General features: G+C 40.3%; 1 protein-coding gene across 1 annotated transcript in view; it reads left to right on the top strand.

The window, feature by feature from the left end:
• The first annotated feature begins 352 nt into the window (after positions 1 to 352).
• The window catches only part of ENPEP (glutamyl aminopeptidase), a 38,983-nt gene continuing 18,386 nt past the window's right edge, over positions 353 to 20,949 (top strand). The window contains exons 1-7 of the mRNA XM_068941866.1: positions 353 to 1,272; positions 6,256 to 6,397; positions 8,951 to 9,082; positions 13,311 to 13,431; positions 15,345 to 15,499; positions 16,126 to 16,239; positions 17,959 to 18,093. Of these exons, the coding sequence (XP_068797967.1) occupies positions 662 to 1,272; positions 6,256 to 6,397; positions 8,951 to 9,082; positions 13,311 to 13,431; positions 15,345 to 15,499; positions 16,126 to 16,239; positions 17,959 to 18,093 (1,410 nt within the window). The 5' untranslated portion in view covers positions 353 to 661. The remainder of the gene's footprint in view (positions 1,273 to 6,255; positions 6,398 to 8,950; positions 9,083 to 13,310; positions 13,432 to 15,344; positions 15,500 to 16,125; positions 16,240 to 17,958; positions 18,094 to 20,949) is intronic.

Genomic DNA, 20,949 nt, shown 5'->3' with positions numbered 1-20,949 from the left:
ATACGAGCCTAGAAAAGAGGGCAAACGGTTGAGAAGGCCTTGAAAGATGTGTATAATTCTGCTGGATTTTTGAGAATTTGGAGGTGTCATTTCACAAACTATAGGGTGGAAGTTCAAAAAAACTCTTTGCTAGTATGAAAAAAAGGAAAAAAACCAAACCTCAGAAACCCAAAGATGCAGCAGGGAAAAAAGGAAGAGGTAGTGGCAAAGGTTGAGGTTTTAGAACAGTTACACCTCTATCTGTAAACTCCTTCTGAAAGCTGCTGACAGAGCTTTGGCATCTGATCATCTCCTAACTGCTGATTAACATAGCGCTGTTTTATATTTAACTTGGGCCAGAGCAGGAGGGGCTGGGGGTGGGGTTGCGCTGCTTATAAGGGGAGCAGAGCAGGAACAATGTTCTTCTGTGTCAGTTCTCTCCGTCTCCCTGCACAGCTGCACTCCTTTTGATCATTCATGTTTCCTCCAAACGCATGTTATCTTTAATTAATTGAGTGTCTTGTGGAAAGGGAGGTGGGGGAGACAGGCAGAGAACAGCTATAACTACACAATTAAAATACAAACCAAGTCTGCTGATTTTACAGAAACAAGCAAGGGCTGAAGTGACTTATAAGCTTTTTATGGTTAATGTTTTGCTCCGAAAACAGACCTGGGAGCAGAGATGGAGGGCATGGATTTTGAGGAAAAGAAGTCCAAGAAGTACTGCATGAAGACAAAGCATGTGGCTATTATCTGTGGTGTTGTGGTCGTTGTAGGTCTAGCTGTGGGGCTTGGCGTGGGATTGAGCAGACCTAAATCTCAGCAATCTTCAGAAGATAGAGAGCAGCCAACAGTCCCTCCATCAGTGGATCTGGGTGCTTGTCCTCCTAAAAATGATGATACTGGGGAATGGAGACATTTCAGGCTACCCACTTACATCAAGCCTGTCCACTATGACTTGGAAGTGAAGCCTGAAATGGAGTTGGACACTTACACAGGGACAGTCAGTATTTCCATTGCTTTGGAAAAATCTACCAGCTATCTGTGGCTCCACCTGCGAGAGACCAAGATTACAGAAGTGCCCACGCTCAAGAAATCCTCAGGACAGCAGATTGCACTGAATGACTGTTTTGAATATACACCTCAAGAGTACATAGTGATGAAGGCAGAAGCAGAACTCTCTCCTGCTGGCGAAAGCGAGCCCTACGTGCTCACCCTGAAATTTCAAGGCTGGCTGAACGGCTCCCTGGTTGGGTTTTATAGGACCACCTACATGGAAAACGGAAAGACCAAGTAAAGCAGATTTTCTTTTATTTAAACTTTCTTCTCTGTCTATTTCTACTCGCAGACCTGCTCTATTCCTTTTTCAGCTTCTCAGCCTTGTCTCTCACCACTTGCTGACATTTCTGGGCTGTTCTTTAACTTTCTCATTCCCCTAAGGAAGATGCTGTATTTAAAACCCTTTGGCTGCTGGCAAGATAACAAGAACCAAAGGGCTGTTGCTTTTCTTTTCTGTTCTGAAAAACTTTTTCAGATCCTACTGGTCCCAGGTTACCATTAAGCTTTGTGAATGGCTCCCTCAGGTGTAGGGATTGAGGCCTGTATTTTATCTCTGTAGTCCAATAAATAGCATATAGCTCTCACCACTTTCTCCTGTCACTCCCCAAGGTAACAGTTTTGCTGTGAAATGCTCTTGTGATCACATCTTTCCTGACATCATGCCTCCTTGATGTTGTAAGCCTGAGGAATGTCCAAGCCAGAACTTCCCTGTCCTTTCTACAGCTGGTTTACATTATGGGTAGGGGGGTCCAAAACTGGAGGTCCAAAAATACTTTGATTTGGAGTACTTATGCTCCAGCTCTTCCTTTTTAAAGTATCAATAGCTACTGAAAGATTACAAAGCCCCTCCAGGCTCAGCTAACCCATTCCACTTCCCAGATTTCTACTACTTCAAGGAGGAAGTTTGGAAAAGCCATTTCCCAGTGGTCAGAGGCAGTTCTCAGCATATAGAAGAGGACAAGGGCTCATATATTCTTCCAATGTTTGCACTTTCTGAAGGGATTTATTTCAGCCTTTACATCTAGGAGATAAACTTGGATGGCCTCTTCCAGGGCCCTGTAGCAGGAACATAGAGCCAAACACTCTGGTCTGTTTTCATGGCACTAGTTCACTCTCCTGGAATGAGTTGCATCAGCTCCGTTCACCTGCTGACAGGCAAAGCCAGGAGTAGCTGCAGTGACAAGCATAAGCAGCAGCAAATGCAAAAGGCAGAGGAAAAAGCAAGCGTTGGTTTCTCGTATGTAAACATAGTTATCTGATCTGGGAAGAAGCCACATAGAGAACAGCTCAGCCCCTAGCCAGCTCTTTCACTCTCGTTTCTCCATCTACCACTTCAGCATTGCTCTGACTCAGAAGGTGCTTTGGTTCTTATACTTTGAGCATCTGACATCCCCACAACAGTTTTAAAGTGTATCCACTTAGCATCTTTATAAACCAGGTTGTGTTGTTTCTGTTTTATTGGTGGAGAAAGAGACCTAGATGTTAGATGAATTGCCTCAAGTCTGTCACAACACCAGGGGCAGAGCGCAGTTCTCCTAAGTCACAGAGCAGGAAAGGTGAGCGCCCATCCCTCAGGTCCAGACAGTGTAGGAAGACAAGGATCAAGCATGCGAGGACAGAAAAAGAAGGGAAGAGCTTCATAAGCTAAAGAAGGAATAAAATACGAGCACACTTTGAGAGTTCCTGCTTATTGGTTTGGATGCTTGGACTACAATTGCAGGGATGATCCTAGCCAGCACTCTGAAAACACTCTGTGCAGAGAGGAACTTCAGCATGTGGGTTTCTCTGTTAGGCTTGAGAAAGGCGCTAATAAGAATGAGTGAATGATGTGATTTTTGAAATGCTTTTAATTTGGTTAAATTTAGGTAGGTTGTTTGTGGGGGTGGAAGAGGCGATGTACCTGATAGTGATAAGTACACCTCTGAAATGAAACTAGCCACCAGCCAAATGCAAGTTGCTGCTATGCAGTATGAGGGTAGGAGACAGGATGGTGGTAAGGAAGTATGGGGAGGCAAGGGTTTTGTTACTTACTAGAAGCACATCATTTCCCTCTGGCTTTCTCCTCAAAAACAATGCTGACTGGAATTTCATTATTATTTTACATTTGCCTGGGGCAAATACCACCCTTGGAAAATTTCAACTCAAATAGTTCAATTTTGATCATGTAGCAAGTAAATAAAAATTGGATCCTGTAACAGCAAAAGTCAAGCAAGTCTATTAACAAGGGATGTTAGAGAGAAGGGGGGCTGAGGTAGAAATGAGAGCAAACTCATACTTAATCTGTTCCCCCATCCCTTCTGGGCAGTGCTAGAAACAGTGGGACCTTTTGTGAGAACTAATGGTACTAGAAAGCCAGATCCCAGGATTGAGTTGATCCCCAGTGTCTACCTGCGAGGGCAAAGGTTTGCCAAAGTATTGCTATAATGCCTTTTGTTTACAAAGTGGGCAGAAATCCAGGATTTGCTGTTGCTTAGATTCAAATCTCCCACTACATTTTATGGAAAACAGGTAGACATGTGCTGAACATGCCTGCAAGTCTGGGGATCCCTGGGAGACTTGAGAAGAATGTCTCATTTGGGAATGCTGCTCATACAGATTGCACAATCCCCACCAAGGTGAAAGTGCTTTTGGACATACTCAGACTTTGAGATATCTTGGGAACACAACTATTAAAATTGATGTGTGATTATGAATAAGGAGCAGGCAAGCAGAAGCTGTCAGGATGCCTGGGCACCTGCCTAAATCTTCCTACAAGTGCCTGAATTTGGCTGTAAGCATTGAAGTCCTTCGGTAAAGCTACTTCTCTCTCTATGCATTTCATTTCTCCATTGACAAAAAGACAATAACAGTCCTTCCCTACTTTACAAGATACAGTGAGCATAAATACATTACAATTGTTCTATTTTTAGGTATTAGGGAAAGGAACTTTTCCTGATGTGAAGGATTTTTTTTAACTCATCAACTCTTGTCAAGAAATGTGCCAAAACCTCCTTTTATTTTCCCCTTAACATGACTGATAATACAAACACATCAAAGTAGATAATTTTTGATTTTGCATTACTAATGTTTTAGACAAGACATGGGTTCCCTTTTATAGGAAATACCTCTGTTCTCCATGAGAGGAGAGCAGGAAGGATATAAACGACACTCAGTTGGGCATGTCTCTTAACAGACAAGGAGACTTGTGTTTAGCATTTTATTGGTTAGGAAAAGGTAATATACTTTTTATTGTAAGAAAATAGCGCTCCTGAATTTCGTTCTTATGAGGCAAAATTTTCTCAGAAAAAGTAATGAATCTGAATTTAAGGAAAGATGAAAAGAAAAATGCTTTACTTAGCTCGAAGGGAAGCTTTTTGCACTAAAACTCTGTGATTTTTGGCAAAAAAAAGGAAATTAATCATAGTCCTAAATGTAGCACTGTTTTATTTTAGGAACAACAGCTGGATGCAGTCTCAGACAGATCTTCACTTACTGCTAGGATACTTACAACAATATCAGTGGCAACTAGAAGGGCAGAAGCCACCAAGCAGCAAAGAATCTTAACTGAAAACTATACTATACAGTTATAAATTACAATATTTCATTTTTCTAGTGCCACTTCTATGCATGCCATCGCCTGGAGTTTTCATAATCTACTCCATAGGAATAGTAGCAGTGAGGTTTTGCACTGCTGATGTCTCTCTGCCTCCACAAGTGTATGAGGATAGATGAGTCATCACCTTACAAATTAACAGAGATATCATAGTGTTATCAGTCTTTAGGAGCAAGATATAAATGCGTCAAAATATATAGCCAAGTTTTTAAGCAACAGTTGTGAAGCACTGCCCTGGGGAATTGGAGTTAACTGTGAAATAGCTTTCAAATCCTACAAAAAGTAGGGAGTAACATCAAACAATTTACCAAGAAAAGAAACTCCACTGAGCCTAAAGTTATTTTAAGGTGAATGTTCAATATGCTTTATGCTCCAAGACCATGAACATTTGAATGACTATACAAATGAATATGAACTGTAAGAACCCAAGGTTCATCAGGCTTTCAGATGAACCTTGCTGCTACAAGTTTCTAATGACCAATTTAGTATTTAACCAGCATAGGGGAAAGCCAAGGGCAACAGAAACATTGAAAAATTGGTTGTCAAGTGAGCTTGTAGGATTGCTGCAGATCTGTAATTTATGATGTACACTTTTAATTACTTTTTGGAAAGAAAAACTACCTTAATATAGTTGGAGCAGCTGTAGAAGGGCTGTCAGAAAATGCCCAACATTCCAGATTAATTGAAAAAGCATCTGTGATCCCTTTTGCCATCAATCACTGCAGAATAGGCTCTGCCAGTGAATAGTTCATTAATGGGGAAGCCCAATGTCACCATGAGAAGCAAGCACATGATACAAACTTTCACAGCACTCATCTTAATTTCTTTTTCATTATCCCTGTTGTCGAGCTCCTGTAGTTGTTTTGGCACATCTGAGATGACTTTCAAAACACACAAGCATGGCAAGCATAGTGTAGCATCAATTCTGCGCTAGGGTGCTTACCTGGACTTCACATGCTTCCCTCCAGCACAGTTTCCTTACAGGAATCAGTGGAATGTAACAGTGCCAGCAGAAAGGTGTACACGGTAGCTGCAGAGAGAGAAATACCAAAGTCATGAGAGCGCTACATAGGCAAGTTGAGATTTTAAGGGCAATTATGAAATTCCAAAGTGTCTTCTCAGGAGATGTTCAAGATCCCAGTCCCAAGATGAGCTCCAGTGGGAAAATAACCCATGAAGTTACCCAATTAACAACAGTCTATCACTAGATTACGACCTTAATTTCCTTTCAGATGGTACCATCGGTACTTTATTTTGGGCATAAAAATCAATGGGAATGCTCATCAGCAAGGTGAGCAAAAATTTTTACCATCCATGAGGGGTCATTTGTTTTTTACTACCTGGCTCCTAAAAATAATCTCTTTATGAATAATTGTCTTTAGTTTTTTGCTCTAAATTCTAGATGCTGTTGGTGGCATGTGTTCCATATGCCTATACAATGTCAGCTTCCGCATTTCTAATCTCACCTACTTTTATGAATGGGCAGGTATTGAGAAAAATGTTTTGTTAGTTGATTTGTATAGTTTGTAAAACTACTAAATAATTATGTTTAGAAATTGTAGATAAGGTAAAAAAATTATATAATGAAGGTGTGGAATAATGAGCCAATGTGTTGTTTGTTTAAGGAGCATTGCAGCTACTGATCATGAGCCAACAGATGCACGGAAATCATTTCCTTGCTTTGACGAGCCCAACAAAAAGGCAACTTACACTGTATCTATCATCCACCAACAAGAGTACCAAGCCCTTTCAAACATGCCGGTACAGGTATGTATTTCCCAACTGTACTGCCTAAATGGAATGATTCTGTGAGGCACTGGAAGGGTAACATAGATTGGAAGGCCCCTGTGTATTCATAGGCTCTCTGGCACCCAGCCACTGTAAAGCTGAAGGTTAATAAATATTCCATAAAACAGGACTGGCCATTTGGTTAGGATTCCTGCTGGTCAGTGACTACACAGCATAGCAATATAGAGCCAAATCCAGTGTGGCATTAACCATCTCTCTTGTCTTTAACTAGCTGTGTCTGTATTCATTTATTCTAGGTGGGTATCCCCTACTGACCATACATAGGTAATGGCAGGTTCTTCAGTCATAGCAGGCGGACTCTGAGAAGAAGTACTCTGGGATACAGCTGCTTCCCAGATGAGGAGTCTAGTAATAACCACTAAAAATGCATAATGTTCCAAAGCAAGGGCCTGCTGATCACAATCTAATGGCAAATGATCCTGCTAGCAAGAAAGCCTAAAATTATTGTTTTTAATAATACAGAGTCTGAAATCCCATCTGTCAGCTCATGGGTGTGGACACTTGTCAGTCCACCATGACAGTAATTTCCTAAATAATCTATTTCTGGACCTGGTGGGTCAAATTCCAAGTTCTGTATGAAATTCAATGGCATCAATTATCTACCTCTAGGCACTCTGGAAGACGACTGAATGGCTTTCAGCCAAGACAGTTTCTAATGAACAGTCTATCTGAATGTGTACTCCAGTGTATAACTTCTAATGAATGTGTCCTGAACTGGGAAAGGAAGGGCCCAGTTAAAAAACAAGAGTTCCAGCCTCCAAGCTATTGACTTTTGCATCTTCCCCAACACTCCCCTACCCAGAAGAAAATATAAGTATGTTTTACCATGCATTGTTTTACTGAAAGAGCCCCCAAACCGTAACTATCCATTAGCAATGCAGCTGAGGGAACTGTTACCAATCTGATACAGATGCCTCTCAGACCCTCTGCAAATTTAAAGCTCTGACCTATTGCTATTAAAAATATTTCTGTGATATCTAAGAGAGAATCAGACACTTTGATGAACACATGAAAGGAGAATATTTGCCTGTTTCTCCTCACAGATGACAGATGGGGGAAGGCACTGGCAAGGAAGATGAGGGGCTGAGGCTAGATGTTCCTGACATTTTATATCTTTACCTGTGGACTTCGCCCATAGTATGGACACACAATAACAAGCTTTTAAAGGGCTAGCTACCATTTGTTAAATAACTTGCTAATATCCAAGTACAGGCAAGGCGAGGCAAATGCAGATTATGCTGGGTTCATACTAGGATTTGACATATACATTAACAGATGATACCAGGACCCTTTTTCATCTGATGTGGTCACAAGGTTGGTTCCTTTCTTCTTAGTAGTGAAAGATCTTTTGGGAATCATTTCAATGGATGGAAATGGAGGTTGCAAGATAGAGGTTGTAAAGGTACTTTGTGTATTATGTATTCTGTAGCAGTTTTGGTGGTATGGAGGTTTATAATCAATGTGCCAGAATCAGGTTAGCAAAACCAGAAACTTGTCCATTTCATTTGCAATTTCCACTGGAGTGAAATTTTTTTACATTTTCACTGAAGTTCTGATTTTGAAGGAAAAAAGTTATCAAAATAGAGTAAGATAATGGAAAAGTAGATTGTGAATATATCTGTGAAAGGGCTTTTCTGCTCATGGAATCACATTACCTGTAATTTCCCTTATCCATATTTTATTTATATTGTACTTATAAAAAACAAATCTTATGGAAGTATTGTGTCTCCAGGGGAAGGCTAGCGTCTCCTATATGCTGTTCGCTTTTCTCCTATTTAAATAAGTCATCTAGTCAGAGGAAAAAAAAATTATTAGATGGGCAATAACAAATAATGAACAGTGGAAATAAACACCTAGAGGATGATTCCTATGCAGTAGATTGCACGCTTGGTCAGACAATTCAGCTGAGAGTTAAGGAAATTTGGGAAATACATTTAGGAAAATCAGGAATGGCTTGTAATTGATTTACAAAAGAAAAACTATGATCATCACTAAACCTTATGGACATCTAAACAGCTCACCAGTTGGCAGTGCTAGTTTCTATCTGAAAGAGATTGGGACAGATTCATTGGTCTGGTTTTTACTCTAAATTATATCTCTGCACGCCCTGGCTCCTGAATGATACACATATTTAAGATAGGATCTTTGATCTGTCCAAAGTGATGTCATTTTATGCAACTTTTTCAAGAACAAAATACACTAAAATATGCTGGAAAAATATTGTTGGTAAAATACCTATGCATATGAATGGTTTCAAATCCTTGATGCAAAATTAGAACCAGGAAAACATATTTAGTGTAGGAAAACCAAGTCTTGTTCCATCTATTGCAGCTTTAGGAAAGAACATTTTGTCTGTTCTCATGCCATCAGCAGTGGGACGCCAGAAGAGGTGAACCTGGAGAAGTGATTTATCATTCCTATGCAGTTGTAGTCTTCATAAGAATGTTGTACTCTCTTTTGCACATGTTTGCAATTCCGAAAGTCAAATTAATTATTTCTCCATTTCTGCAGCAAACTCTACAGCTGGACAATGGCTGGATTCGGACAACGTTTGAGCGGTCTGTCCCCATGAGCACTTATTTGGTATGCTTTGCAGTGCACCAGTTTCAGTGGATAGAGAAAACTTCTGCTAGTGGAAAACCTGTAAGTCTCGTTGTGGCCTCAACACAGTTCAGATGATAGATTTACTATGACTTGCATTAAAAAAAATGAATCAGAGGAACCTTTCATTTCCCCCCACTTTCCTACAAGCCATTTTATGCAGGAGATCAGAGCAGTTATTCACAGTGGTCCCTCTGACTGTGTCTATATGCCATTTTACAGCCCTTTCCCATCTCCCTGATACAGGTGATGCCACCTTACGGAGATCCCAGCCCATACGTCCCATACAGGCACATGGGTTAAAAAGGAGTACAATTTCTCCAATTTGGTCCTTGATTCCAACCCCAGATCCTGAAGGGATATACAAATCCAGGGGTACAAGAAATCTAAAGGCCATGGTACAAATATTTTACAATTTTCTGTTGGCTTAAATAATGCAAATCTATACTGCACTTGAAGTCTTTTCTAGTTACAGTAATGGAGACATAGGACTACAGTGCTATGACAATTGCATATGGTCTATAATATTCTTTATATTACAATAGTGGCTAAAGACAATTGCCATTGTAAGTACTTTATAAATACATACAAAAATTATAGTCTCCACCTGACCAGGCGGTGCCCTAATGAACTGAGTATACTTGAATCTGAATGCATAAAATCAAAGTAGCTCCTCAATTTTGATGAAACAGATACAAGCAATTCAATCCAATCAAGTTCTGGCTTGGATTCAACAAAAATCTTCTGAAGGTGCAGCTGATCATGAACTTGCATATGCAGATCACAAGATAACACGTTGCATCTGAACCAGAAACCCAAGCTATAATTTGCCCTTCAACTCCAAGTCCTCATTTAGTGTAAACCTTGCCTAGAAAGCTCAGCACCCTATTAATTATTTATTGGTTTATGTCTTTTTTTCATCTGAGGCAGAGAATCATCCCAGAGCCTTGCTCCTGCTACTTCTGCTTCCTTTCTCACACGTACTTGCAGTTCAGCTGAGTTAGCAGCACTTGCTTGAAGGAAGATATTCCTCTTCTGAAGGAAATGAGTGATGGTTTGGGCATCTATAGTGCATTCCCAGATGGGTCATTGTTTCTTTAGCAAGTAAACTCCTCGGTTTCCCTACTTCAGAAAACATGAGAAATCTCTCCCTACATTAGGCTGACCACCAATGTGAAAACCTGCCTCTCATAAAGCTCCAAGGTGCTGACCCAGTTGCTTAGCAAAGACTTCACAGTACAGTGCTGTGCAGAGGCCTCCCTCCACTATGCCTTTGCTAGCACCATGCTGAACAGTTACATTACTTCTTGACAAATGACCAAGGCTAAACTACGCTTAGCCAAGGAAATGAAGCCTGTTTTGAGATAGCGATGCAATATTCTTAGACTCCTGTTGTTGGGCTGAGTAGCTATTTTAATTTTTTAAACAGGAGAAATTTTTAGGCCACTTCCTCACAGGACTTTGTTAACAAAATGCTGCTCATTTGGATTGCTCCATTCATTATCAGAGAAATGACTTCAGTTATTTGGCCCTGACTGATATTCCCTAGATACAGTTATTTCAAGAATCAGAATTTGTTCAGCTTTTTGTAGAACATAGCTCAGCAGAAAACAATGAAATGCAGATAGCACAAACAAAGTACTTCATTTTATAGACATAAAATTCTCCTTCATTGAGATTCTCTGCTCATACATGTCACAATCCAGAATATGGCTCTGAGGCCAATATTTGTTTTTTCCAAGCAAAACAGTTCTTGAGTGGTTGTAGCGTTTCTAAATAGAAAGGAATGTTTGCTGAAATAGGGTAATTAAAGAGTGTGTGTGTGTGTATGTTTGTGTGTGTGTGTGTGTGTGTGCGCGTGTTCACGTTAGTACAGAGTTTGCCTGAAGAAACCTTTAATTCAGGCTTTGTTTTTTACGTATTTTACTAACACTAATTTCTGAGGACTTGCCTGCACTAGAAAACTTGGTAAGTGAGGCTTGGTTAAAACCATAACCTCTCCCTTTGTCTTAGTAAGGACATAGCTATACTAACATGAAGTACAGGTATAAGATTGTTTTTAATTTTTGGAGCCACATAAAATTGATCACTAAAAATTAGCTTTTCATCAGTAAAATCAGGCTACCACTAGAATTTCTAATCAGATATTAAGAAAGTCCTTCTCCTAACCAAATAATTCCATTCACAAAACTTCTAAGTCTCACCCAGCAATGGGATATTTAGATTCACTGATTATTGAAAGGAACATTGCATAGTTTGCTATAAAAATTACTAGCAATAAATCTTGCATCCAGAAGAAAGCCCTGTAATCTATATATTGTTTTCATAAGCAACAGCATACAGCTCACATGATACGATAAATTATTTAAAAGCTTTGCCATCAGCTCTGAAAATCACTTCCCTAACAAAGATATTAATGGAATCAATGGTAGAAAATGTGCCTTTAGTTGTAAACAGTGCAGCTGAGCTGATTACCTGTCAGGTACTGAATCTACGGTTTGAAAAATCACAAAGGAGATTATACAAATGAAACCCAAAGTCAGTTCTAGCGCACACTGAAGGTTTTGAAGCCCATTAATATGGATCAGCTAGGGGACCAAAGAATGCTAAACTGGGTAAAGAGATTACTGAAGTGGAAATTACAGCCCATAATTGTAAACTGACCCTGAGGGAAATCCCCTGGCTGGAATGGATTCCTGATTGAATTTCATAAGCTTTTTTGGTTTTGTTTTTTTCATTCCAGCTTTATTTCTGACCATTTTCCTGTCTCCCTCCCTTGCTGGAGGAAGTATAATTTTATGGTACTGAAACCAATGCATTGTCAGGCTCCAAGAGGGCTCCCAGAGTAGGCCAACTCCTTTGCTCAGTTTAGACCCTAAATTCCTGGCTGTAAGACAGCAATGAGGAATAAATAAACCACACCAAAGCAGACAGAAGAATGTTGTCCATTCATAAGAGTTACAAAGCCTGCAAAACGAAATGAATTGGTTATCCCAAAGCCAGAAACTTCACTCCATATGAAGATCTCTTACCCTCCGCATTGGACATTTTGGGGGACAATGCAGGGGACCACTTAACTCCCGCCAGTGAACTTTGCTGTATTATGGTTCAGCTATGGGGCAGAGAACTGCCAAATAAATTGAGAGAAAGATCCCCCCAAAGACTCCATGAACTCTGAAGACAAACTTTGTCTTCCCATTGTGGTGACAGCAGCCCAAAGGGCATTCTGAAACTCTGTGCTTCATCCTCATGGTTGTGAGCGCCATTAAGTACTCCTAGCCCTCTAGGCCTTGAGGTTTGCTATCACTAGACAGTAAGAGCCAAAAGGTCCTACATATTAGCAGCCATTCCCAGTTACCACACCTGAAGGTTGTAAAGGTCAGCACTCAATACACGATCTTTTGCCTTCATCAAAAAATGCATGCTCAGATATACAAGAGGAGCACAGATATGGTCACCATTGTGTACAGGGCTACAAAATATGCCAGTTTTCCTGGACATGTCTGCTGGAAAAAGAGGAAGCTGTTTTTTTTCTGGGATTTCCAGAGGGGTAGCAGCACAGCAGGCTCAGTAGCTGTGACTGGGTGGCTGTATGGCCTGAAGTCCTGGGCAAACGGCCGCTCTACCTGCACAGACCAGCATGTCCTAAGCGACAGAGCTGGTAGGCAGGATCCTCAGTTAAAGGGCCTGAGATCTTCAAATATATACAAGGATAAGAGGAAATTACAGTAATAGTAGGTAGGAAAGGTAGGAATAAATTGAAGAAAATAAGATGACATGGGCTTCAGGCAGATTTCAGGACAGATGTGCTCCTGAAGATTGCTCGGATGTGATTGGTTCCAAACAATGAACTGCCCAGACCAAGTGGATTCCCTTCTGTTAGGCTTGACCAGCTTTCCTTCTTGAAAAAAACAGGCCATGGGGAAGGAATGGCTGGTGTGAAGTCAGGCTCTGCTCCAAGCTTTGGCACTGGGCAATGGCCAGTGTGAGCTTTTGGACATGGTTCTTGCCAGTTTTGCCATTAAGGCATATTGTGGGAAGCATCCATAGATTATCTGTTGACTTGGTCTCTCTTCTGAAAAACTTTTCATAATAACAAATGAGTAAATGAGTCAGGGAACAGGATTTAGCATCCAGGCCAGTCTCTTAGAGGAGAATATCTGCAGCGTTTTGTGTTTGCATGCTAAATGACTTTTCAATGCTCATCACTTTCTGATTTCTCCTGTCTAACCAAGAACTGCTCTAATTGTCTCTCTACTTTATTTTACAGCTGAGAATTTATGCGCAGCCACTGCAAATACACACAGCAGAATATGCAGCAAACGTAACAAAAATTGTGTTTGACTTCTTTGAAAATTACTTTAATTTGAGCTATTCTCTTCCAAAATTAGGTGATTATTAATATTTACATTTCTCATTCTGTTAATTCAGTCACAGTTATGTTTCTCCTGCAAGTTCCCATGCTTTGGTGGAAAACAGAGGATGAAAATGTTTGGTTGCTAACTGCTGACATTATGTCAGGATGTTTTAAAGCCATAGCCCCGTAGTTCAAGATGTTCTTAAATGTCACGGTGGGAGGGTTGGTCTCAGTAGTGATGCTCTGCTCCTTCAGTTCTCACAGCTGACATAGTTATTTTTGAGTGTCTTGTGGAAAATAAGGGGAAGCATTGGTGACATGAGCAAAGGCATATTGTGAGCTAAAATAGAGCCAGATGCAATTTGAGAAAAACATGCATCATTTTCAAGGGATCTTCTAGATAACAGTCAGAAGTGAGATCAGTGAAGATGTAAACTGCCAGAGAATACGTCATACCAATTACGAACCTTAGTGCAAAGTGGCTGTGTATCCACTTCTTAGAAAGATGAATGTGGTCCAGTGTATAATTTGTAGTTTCAACTGCTGGGCTGAATATGAAGATCCAGAGCTAAACAAGATTGAGTTCAGTACCAAATTTTGCCTGCGGTTACAAAGAAAGCAAAAAAAAAAAAAAAAGGCATTTGGGCATCCTTTAGCTTGGGCTATCTGGACTCTGGATCTGATTTGTATAGTTTGAATCAGTAAAGTTGGGAATGTAATCAGTGTTGTGAAAATGCATTGGAAACGCCCCCTCCTAAAACTTCCAAAGAGGTAATTTAGTATGATATGTTGTCTTTTTGCCCACTGCTCCCAATTAAATATTGGGACTATATCTTGCCCATGTTTCATATCCATGCTTTCTTTTCAAAAATGCCTGATGGTTTTGCCACGTCATAGCACAGGGATAGGGCCCTGTCTGCACTATAAGGTGGCCTGTAACCTCTGGGTCAGTGGTATCATAGGGTAGATGCTCTGTAGACTTTATGTTGTTTTTCTCAGAATGTCTATTTTTTGGATAACAAATCTTGACCTACTATACTGTCCCCTCAGTGTTAGAAGTCAGCTAGATCAAACCTGATGAACTAAATATGTTTCTACATAATGATTTATTTAAAAATTACATTTCACATTGAGTTATGGCTTCTGGTACTGCCATTCTCTTTGTGTCTTTGTGTTCCTCACTTAGACCATCACTGCAGCCCTTGCCAGACTGTCTGCCTTGATTCTATAATTAAGTTGTTTAAAATAAAATAAGTAATTCCTTCCTTCTATTATAGGTATATGTGAGGGTTGTCTTTTCTATCTAGTTTTAAATCCATCTGTAGTTTTTCACCAACCCACATAGGAAGGCCATGGTCATTCTTTCCAGAAGAAAGTGTTGGTCCAATTGAGTCCATAATTCTCTCATGGTCACTGACTACTGACCATGAAGGAGCGTCCTTCCCCCCCCACCCCCCAGACTGCCATGAATAGAAGCAGATGCTGTTCACTACATGGGGGATTTACTTTGGTTAACATGTCAATAAATATTTTTAATACAACAGCATGACGAACAATGACATGCCTCATTATGCTACAGATAGTTTCAGATGGTTTATTGCCTACAGCATATCCCCAGACAACACTATTAATTTCTGGAGCCAAAATTAAGTAATGTATGATATGCACACTCCCAGGAGGTAGCACAGCATCATCTCTCAGAACATATGCTCAGCTAGTGCAACCGATTGTAGCTCTATTAATGTTAGCAGAGGCAACTTGGTTGCTATCAGCTGCTGCAGGCCACTCCCCTGCTTCTTAAACACATGTTATAGACTGCAGCCCACAGTAGTAAAATTGAATCACAAACAGCAAGCAAGAGAAACAGGCTGTGAAGAAGCAGAAAGATGACGAGTTAAATGGCTTAAAGGATACAGTGGTAATCATGTTCTCTGTCTTTCATTGTAGATAAAATAGCTATTCCAGATTTTGGGACAGGTGCTATGGAGAACTGGGGGCTGATCACATACAGAGAAACAAACCTGCTCTACGATCCCAATGAGTCTGCCTCTTCCAACAAACAGAGAGTAGCAGCCGTGATAGCCCATGAGCTCGTTCATCAGGTACATTTCAGGACATGTTTCATTTTTAAAGAGCTTTGCGCGTGTAGTAGCAATGCTTCATTTGTGAAAATATTGTGTCAGGAACCCTGTCTCCAGATCATCTATGTGTGCTCACAATTTGATTGCAAAGCGTCACACTAAGACAGTTCCCTCTTAGAGCTTTAGAGTACCAGTACCGCCTTTGAATTTTGCTCAGGAAATTGGCTGCTTGGGTCCAGACTGTGAGCCAGACGGTGAAAATTTGTCTGAAATGTCTTAAAGGAACTAATTTGCATGTGCAGATGTCTTTTAGGCAAGCAAACAGGGACGAGTATACACTGTGGGGGCTGACTGAAAACATGTCCTTACAAACGCAAATCATCAGATCAAGAGGAAGAAACTAAAAATATTTTCAGTGACACATGAATCATTAGCAATCCCCCAGCATTATGCAATTTTATAATAAAAGTGAGGTTTCAATACAAGGCAAGGCCTGAATTCCTATTAAAACCCCAGAATTAAAATAATATTCATCTGGCAACAGGAAGAAAATGTAAGCAAATGATGTACCATGCAGAGATGTGAGGTCCTGAAATGCACATTTACTATTTAGCTAACACTGCATCTTTTATTGTTTATAATTACAGTGGTTTGGAAATATTGTGACCATGGACTGGTGGGATGACTTGTGGTTAAACGAAGGATTTGCCAGTTACTTTGAGTTCCTAGGAGTAAACGTTGCAGAACCAGATTGGCAAATGGTAATTACTTCTGTTTTGTGGAGGCTTGGGCAGGGAGAGGGGGAGTGTTTTGGAAGGGAGTGAAAATTAGGCAAGAATAATGAGGACTTAAAGTATATTTATAGAAAACTAATATAGTGCATTGCAACACAATGGAAAAGTTGGCTTAAACTGAGTATTTTCTGAGTATAAGAACTTACTTGGTTTAAGCTTCTCTACCCACCTATGTTATGGCCTGAAACTAGTTGAAGTAAGCGTTGTAAAGTTTTACTCTGCAGGGATGAGTCTTTCTTTTTACAAGTGAGTCAAACATTAGGTTATTATTATGGTAAATAATAACTAAGTGGATTCTGGGCTGAGCTTTGGTAATTCTGCAAGGTTGTTTAAAGCTCTAGTCCTGGAAGATGGAGATTCTTCTTTATCTACTTGGGCTGTAATATCTCTTCAGAGGACTTCTCTTAGAGTCATTATCCAACCTGCTGAAGGCTGAGAACCTGGGTCTGTCTCCACAATTTGGGCTATTCATCAAGGAGAAAATCAGACATCCCTATTCAGCAGCTGCCAGCATTTTAACTGTCATTTCAAACACTCCAACTCAGAGTATCTCTAATCCATGCAAAGTAAAAGTAGGCAGTGACAGTGGATGGCCCATAGTGCTAACTATGCCACAAAAACACCTTCCTTCACTTTAGGGTTTCAGAGAAAGAGGATAGCCTTAAATATGCATTATACTCTGAGGAATAAAAACAGTGTGTGAATAAAGGGAGGTTTCTTGCTTTCTCATTCCTCCCTCTCAAACAGCTGTGATGGCACATAGCATTCATATTTCCCTCAGCTGTCCAGAAGCAATGAGACTGTGGTTACTAGAATGCTCGCAAGGTATGCACATAGAAGGAAGCAGGGTTGGTTGTGCGCAGACTGAGCCTGTTGTCAATAACTACTGGCCCCTGAGTCCACGTACTTTCGAAGCAGGCAGTGCCTACCTGATGGTTCAGAGCATGCTTCCCTGCCTCCCCTCCTTGCTCACCTCAAATATCTCATTTGCATAATGTGAGGCCGAAGACAAAATCATTCCTGGACACTTCTTTTATACCCTGAAGTAGATCTGTCATGCTATCTGGATAAGCAAAATTGTAACTACTGAGCTTAATATTTAATGGTGCTTTTTATATTCAGACACTGTGTTCATTTAAGACCTAGAGCCATTTCAACACTATTATCCTAGGGAGTATTAGAAGAGAAAACTAAATAGAAATTTAGTCTATTTTGTCTATGTTGATTAGGGATTAAGGGGATATTGACTGCAGGTCTCTTCAACTTTTAAAATAATAGTAATCATAGTAGACCGTGGGATGGGGAACCCTAATTCCTCCCTGCCTCCTTCCCTTCCTCCTCCCCACCTCCATCTTTGCAAAAGGAGCCCATAATGCTTTGCAGATATTGAAATTTGTAACTACTGGCATTTGTAATACAGGCTCCTTTTTGCCTACTGACTTTTGGTGTTGTAACACATGCAGGAAAATAGGATTTGTAAAAGGCAATTTACCTTAGCTAAAGAAAAAAACGTTTCCTTCTCCCCTCAGAAGTATGAGTAGGTAAGTCCTCCTTTACAGGAGGTGAAATTTCCTTCCATTTCCACCTGCCTCCCCTCTAGAGAAGCTGCAGTTCAAGCTACTGATTTTGTGAAGAAAGATCTGGTGTTCTGCCTTTGTTTCTATTCTCACATCAACTTTTTCTCAGCTCGACCAGGTTTTAATTGATGATATGCTTCCTGTAATGAAGGATGACTCTTTACTGTCTTCGCACCCAGTTGTGGTTGATGTGTCATCTCCAGCTGAAATCACCTCTGTGTTTGATGGGATATCCTACAGTAAGGTAGGCAGGCCTCCTGGTGTAACTCTGGCTACAAGGAAAGCAGGGGCTTGGGAGAGGAGATAAAAGGCAGAGGAGCTTATAATCATAATTTTTAACCCACATAGTCTGATGTCTACACAAACCTCTTTTCTGGGAAGTTCCCTACTGTTGCCAATGATGATTCAGACAAAAGCAGCTGTGAGAAGAGCGGTGCAGCCAGAGCCCCAGTCAGCTGTTGTGTGCCATGCTAACCTGCGCATAGCTCACAGCAGAGCAGGAAGATCACAGGGTCAGCAGTCCCTGCTACTAGGGTTGGCAGTTTTAAAATTATCCTAAACAGGGCAGTAAGCACACCCCTCTCCCATCATCTCAGGTGCTGAGGCAGCCCAATTACGCCAAGCCATGTAATCTAGTGCAAGGGCAGATGCCTGGATTCCCTCTCTCTCACTTCCCTGTCCCACCTTTGGGGAAGTATGACTGCCATTTTGAGGAAGCGAGTCAGGGAATCAAGTAGGGGAAAATGCGAAAGTAATTTTGTCTCATGTTGCTCACAGTATTTGAGCCATCCTAGAAGCCTTAGCAAATATGGGCTACCCTAGCCCAAGACTCTCTGGGACTCTCAACCTCTGTTGACTTCCATGAGTGTCTAGGATGGAGTCACCGGGCCCAGAAGACTTCCTTGACTCAAGCACGCCAACAAGAGTGCTGCTTCTGTTTTGGGGGGGTTTCTGGTGCATTTAGAATAGAGAGGTACAGGAGGAAAGCACCTTCATCTCTCTTCCCTCTCAGCACCACATGTATCACCAAGGTCATGGAAGAGCTGGGACCCTGGTCACTCTCTCTTCAACCAACCATCTCCAACACCATGCTGTGTCTAACCCTGATAAAACACATTTGTGCTGACAGCTTCTTGTATGACCCTATCAGTTTCCTGTCTGATGCTATACAATAGTTTCCACAGAACACGCAAAATCCACTGTTATTGCATCCTGCTTGTTCCCTCTCTCCAAGTTCCCATTATCCTGCTAAGCATAAAGTATGTATTTCATTGATTCCAGCTTTAGCTAAAATTTGTAGTCATAGATATTACTTTTATTGGCTAGACTTGAACCATTTCCATCAGTTATCTGTTTCAATCGTTAAATCCTCTATTCAGCAATACAATCAGTATTTATTGCATCATAAATGCCTCACAGTCAAATCATAAACCATGTGAAAACCTACCTTGTGTAACACTGAGTTTCTTAAATCCAACTAAACAAAAGTCAAGAAATATACAGAGCTAAATCAAATACTCTGGACCAAAATATGATATTTCAGTGGTGAGCTAAGCAAGAGACACACTCTTGCATGGTCTAAAAAAACAATGGAAAAAAAATACTAGCTTTAATTCATCTCTTTGGGCCTAGATAATTGCTACATGAACTAACTTTTTTAAGAGAAAACACCTGAGAACTTGTGCATTGTTTGGGAACAGTGTACTTGGAATATAATTTGGCTTGAATAAGAAAGTCTTCACATAGGTTTAGCTCAAATTACTGTCAATATATTTTTATAAACACTTAACAAAATAAACTGGTTTCTTTTTGGCTTTATTTTGGCTTCTCTTTAGCATTTTTCTTCTAAAAACATCTTATTGTGGTAATATTCATCAATAAACAAATAAAGCATAACTTGGAATGCTCTCTGTTAGTTTTACTGGAGCAATTACAGGGCTCATACAATCCTAAAACTCTAATGAATTGCCTGAGGGGCTGTGGAGTCATTATAGTGTATTCTGTTAGTGAACATCTAACTGCTGTCAGATCAGTAGGGCATTACATATCTAGGAAAGCTGCACTAGGTAGAGTTAGTGACTATACAATATATATATATATTTTTAATCTGCACTTAAAAGGGAACTGCATCTTGCCTCTTTTTCAAGTTTAATAATCTCTCTTAATTTGACACATTGTGTAAAGATAACAACAAGATTTTCTGTCTTTGGAAGTCAGACATTGATTAGCTTTTCAGAAAACAAATATTTAAATATATTCTCCTTGAAACATGCTTTTGGGAGCCCCATGTTTTTTAAAACCTCCCAACTAAAGAAGTTTAGGATTAAACTTCCCACATTTCTGCCATATACAATCTTGTAATACACCTAGCAATCACTACAACTCTCTAGGAGAAGTTATGTGGGTGTTGATAAAACATCCAAACAAACACACATACATAACACCACCAGACAAGGTCAGCTAATCAAAACAAGGCTACTCCACTAAACCTCCCCAAATAATTGAAAAGGACAAAGTTATGAAAACACCATGGTTTCCATCATCAGTGATTTTGTTAGCATGAGTTTTTCCTCAAAAACAGTCTTCAAAACTCTGTCAGACTATAGTGGAGTGACAGGAGTAGGGGAAAGAGACTGAAAAGCAATTGTAGGAGATGCAAGGAGATGAAAATTCATTGCAATTTAAACCAAAAGAAATCTCCACTGCCCCCTAAACACATGCACAAGCGCAGAGCTCTACTCTGATTCTTACTATAAATGCAAGGGGACAGTCTGTGAGAGGTGGCATCAGATAAGAAGTGGCTGATAGATAAAGCTGAGGAACTGAAATGTCCTAGTGCACACAAACAGCCTTATGATCACTGCTAATCGTAAGCAGCCTTAGGATATCACCAATGAGCGTCTGTTCTAAATTTTACTGGATCATTTGGGAACCTATTTCACAGCAAATATGTTAAATTAGTGTATCAGGAAAGTCTGCTGACCACCTTGAATCTATGGCAATAGTCTGTAAAGCAGTCTGCTCAGTTACTCTACTATGACTAGTGCAGCCAAGTTGTTATTCTCCAACATGTAAATAGGGGAGACAGGATTTACTGAGG

Source organism: Struthio camelus, chromosome 4 (genome assembly GCF_040807025.1).
Source record: "Struthio camelus isolate bStrCam1 chromosome 4, bStrCam1.hap1, whole genome shotgun sequence".
In the NCBI taxonomy this organism is placed as follows: Eukaryota; Metazoa; Chordata; class Aves; order Struthioniformes; family Struthionidae; genus Struthio; species Struthio camelus.
The sequence above is the reverse complement of the archived record's forward strand: the minus strand, read 5'-3'. Positions and strand labels throughout refer to the sequence as shown.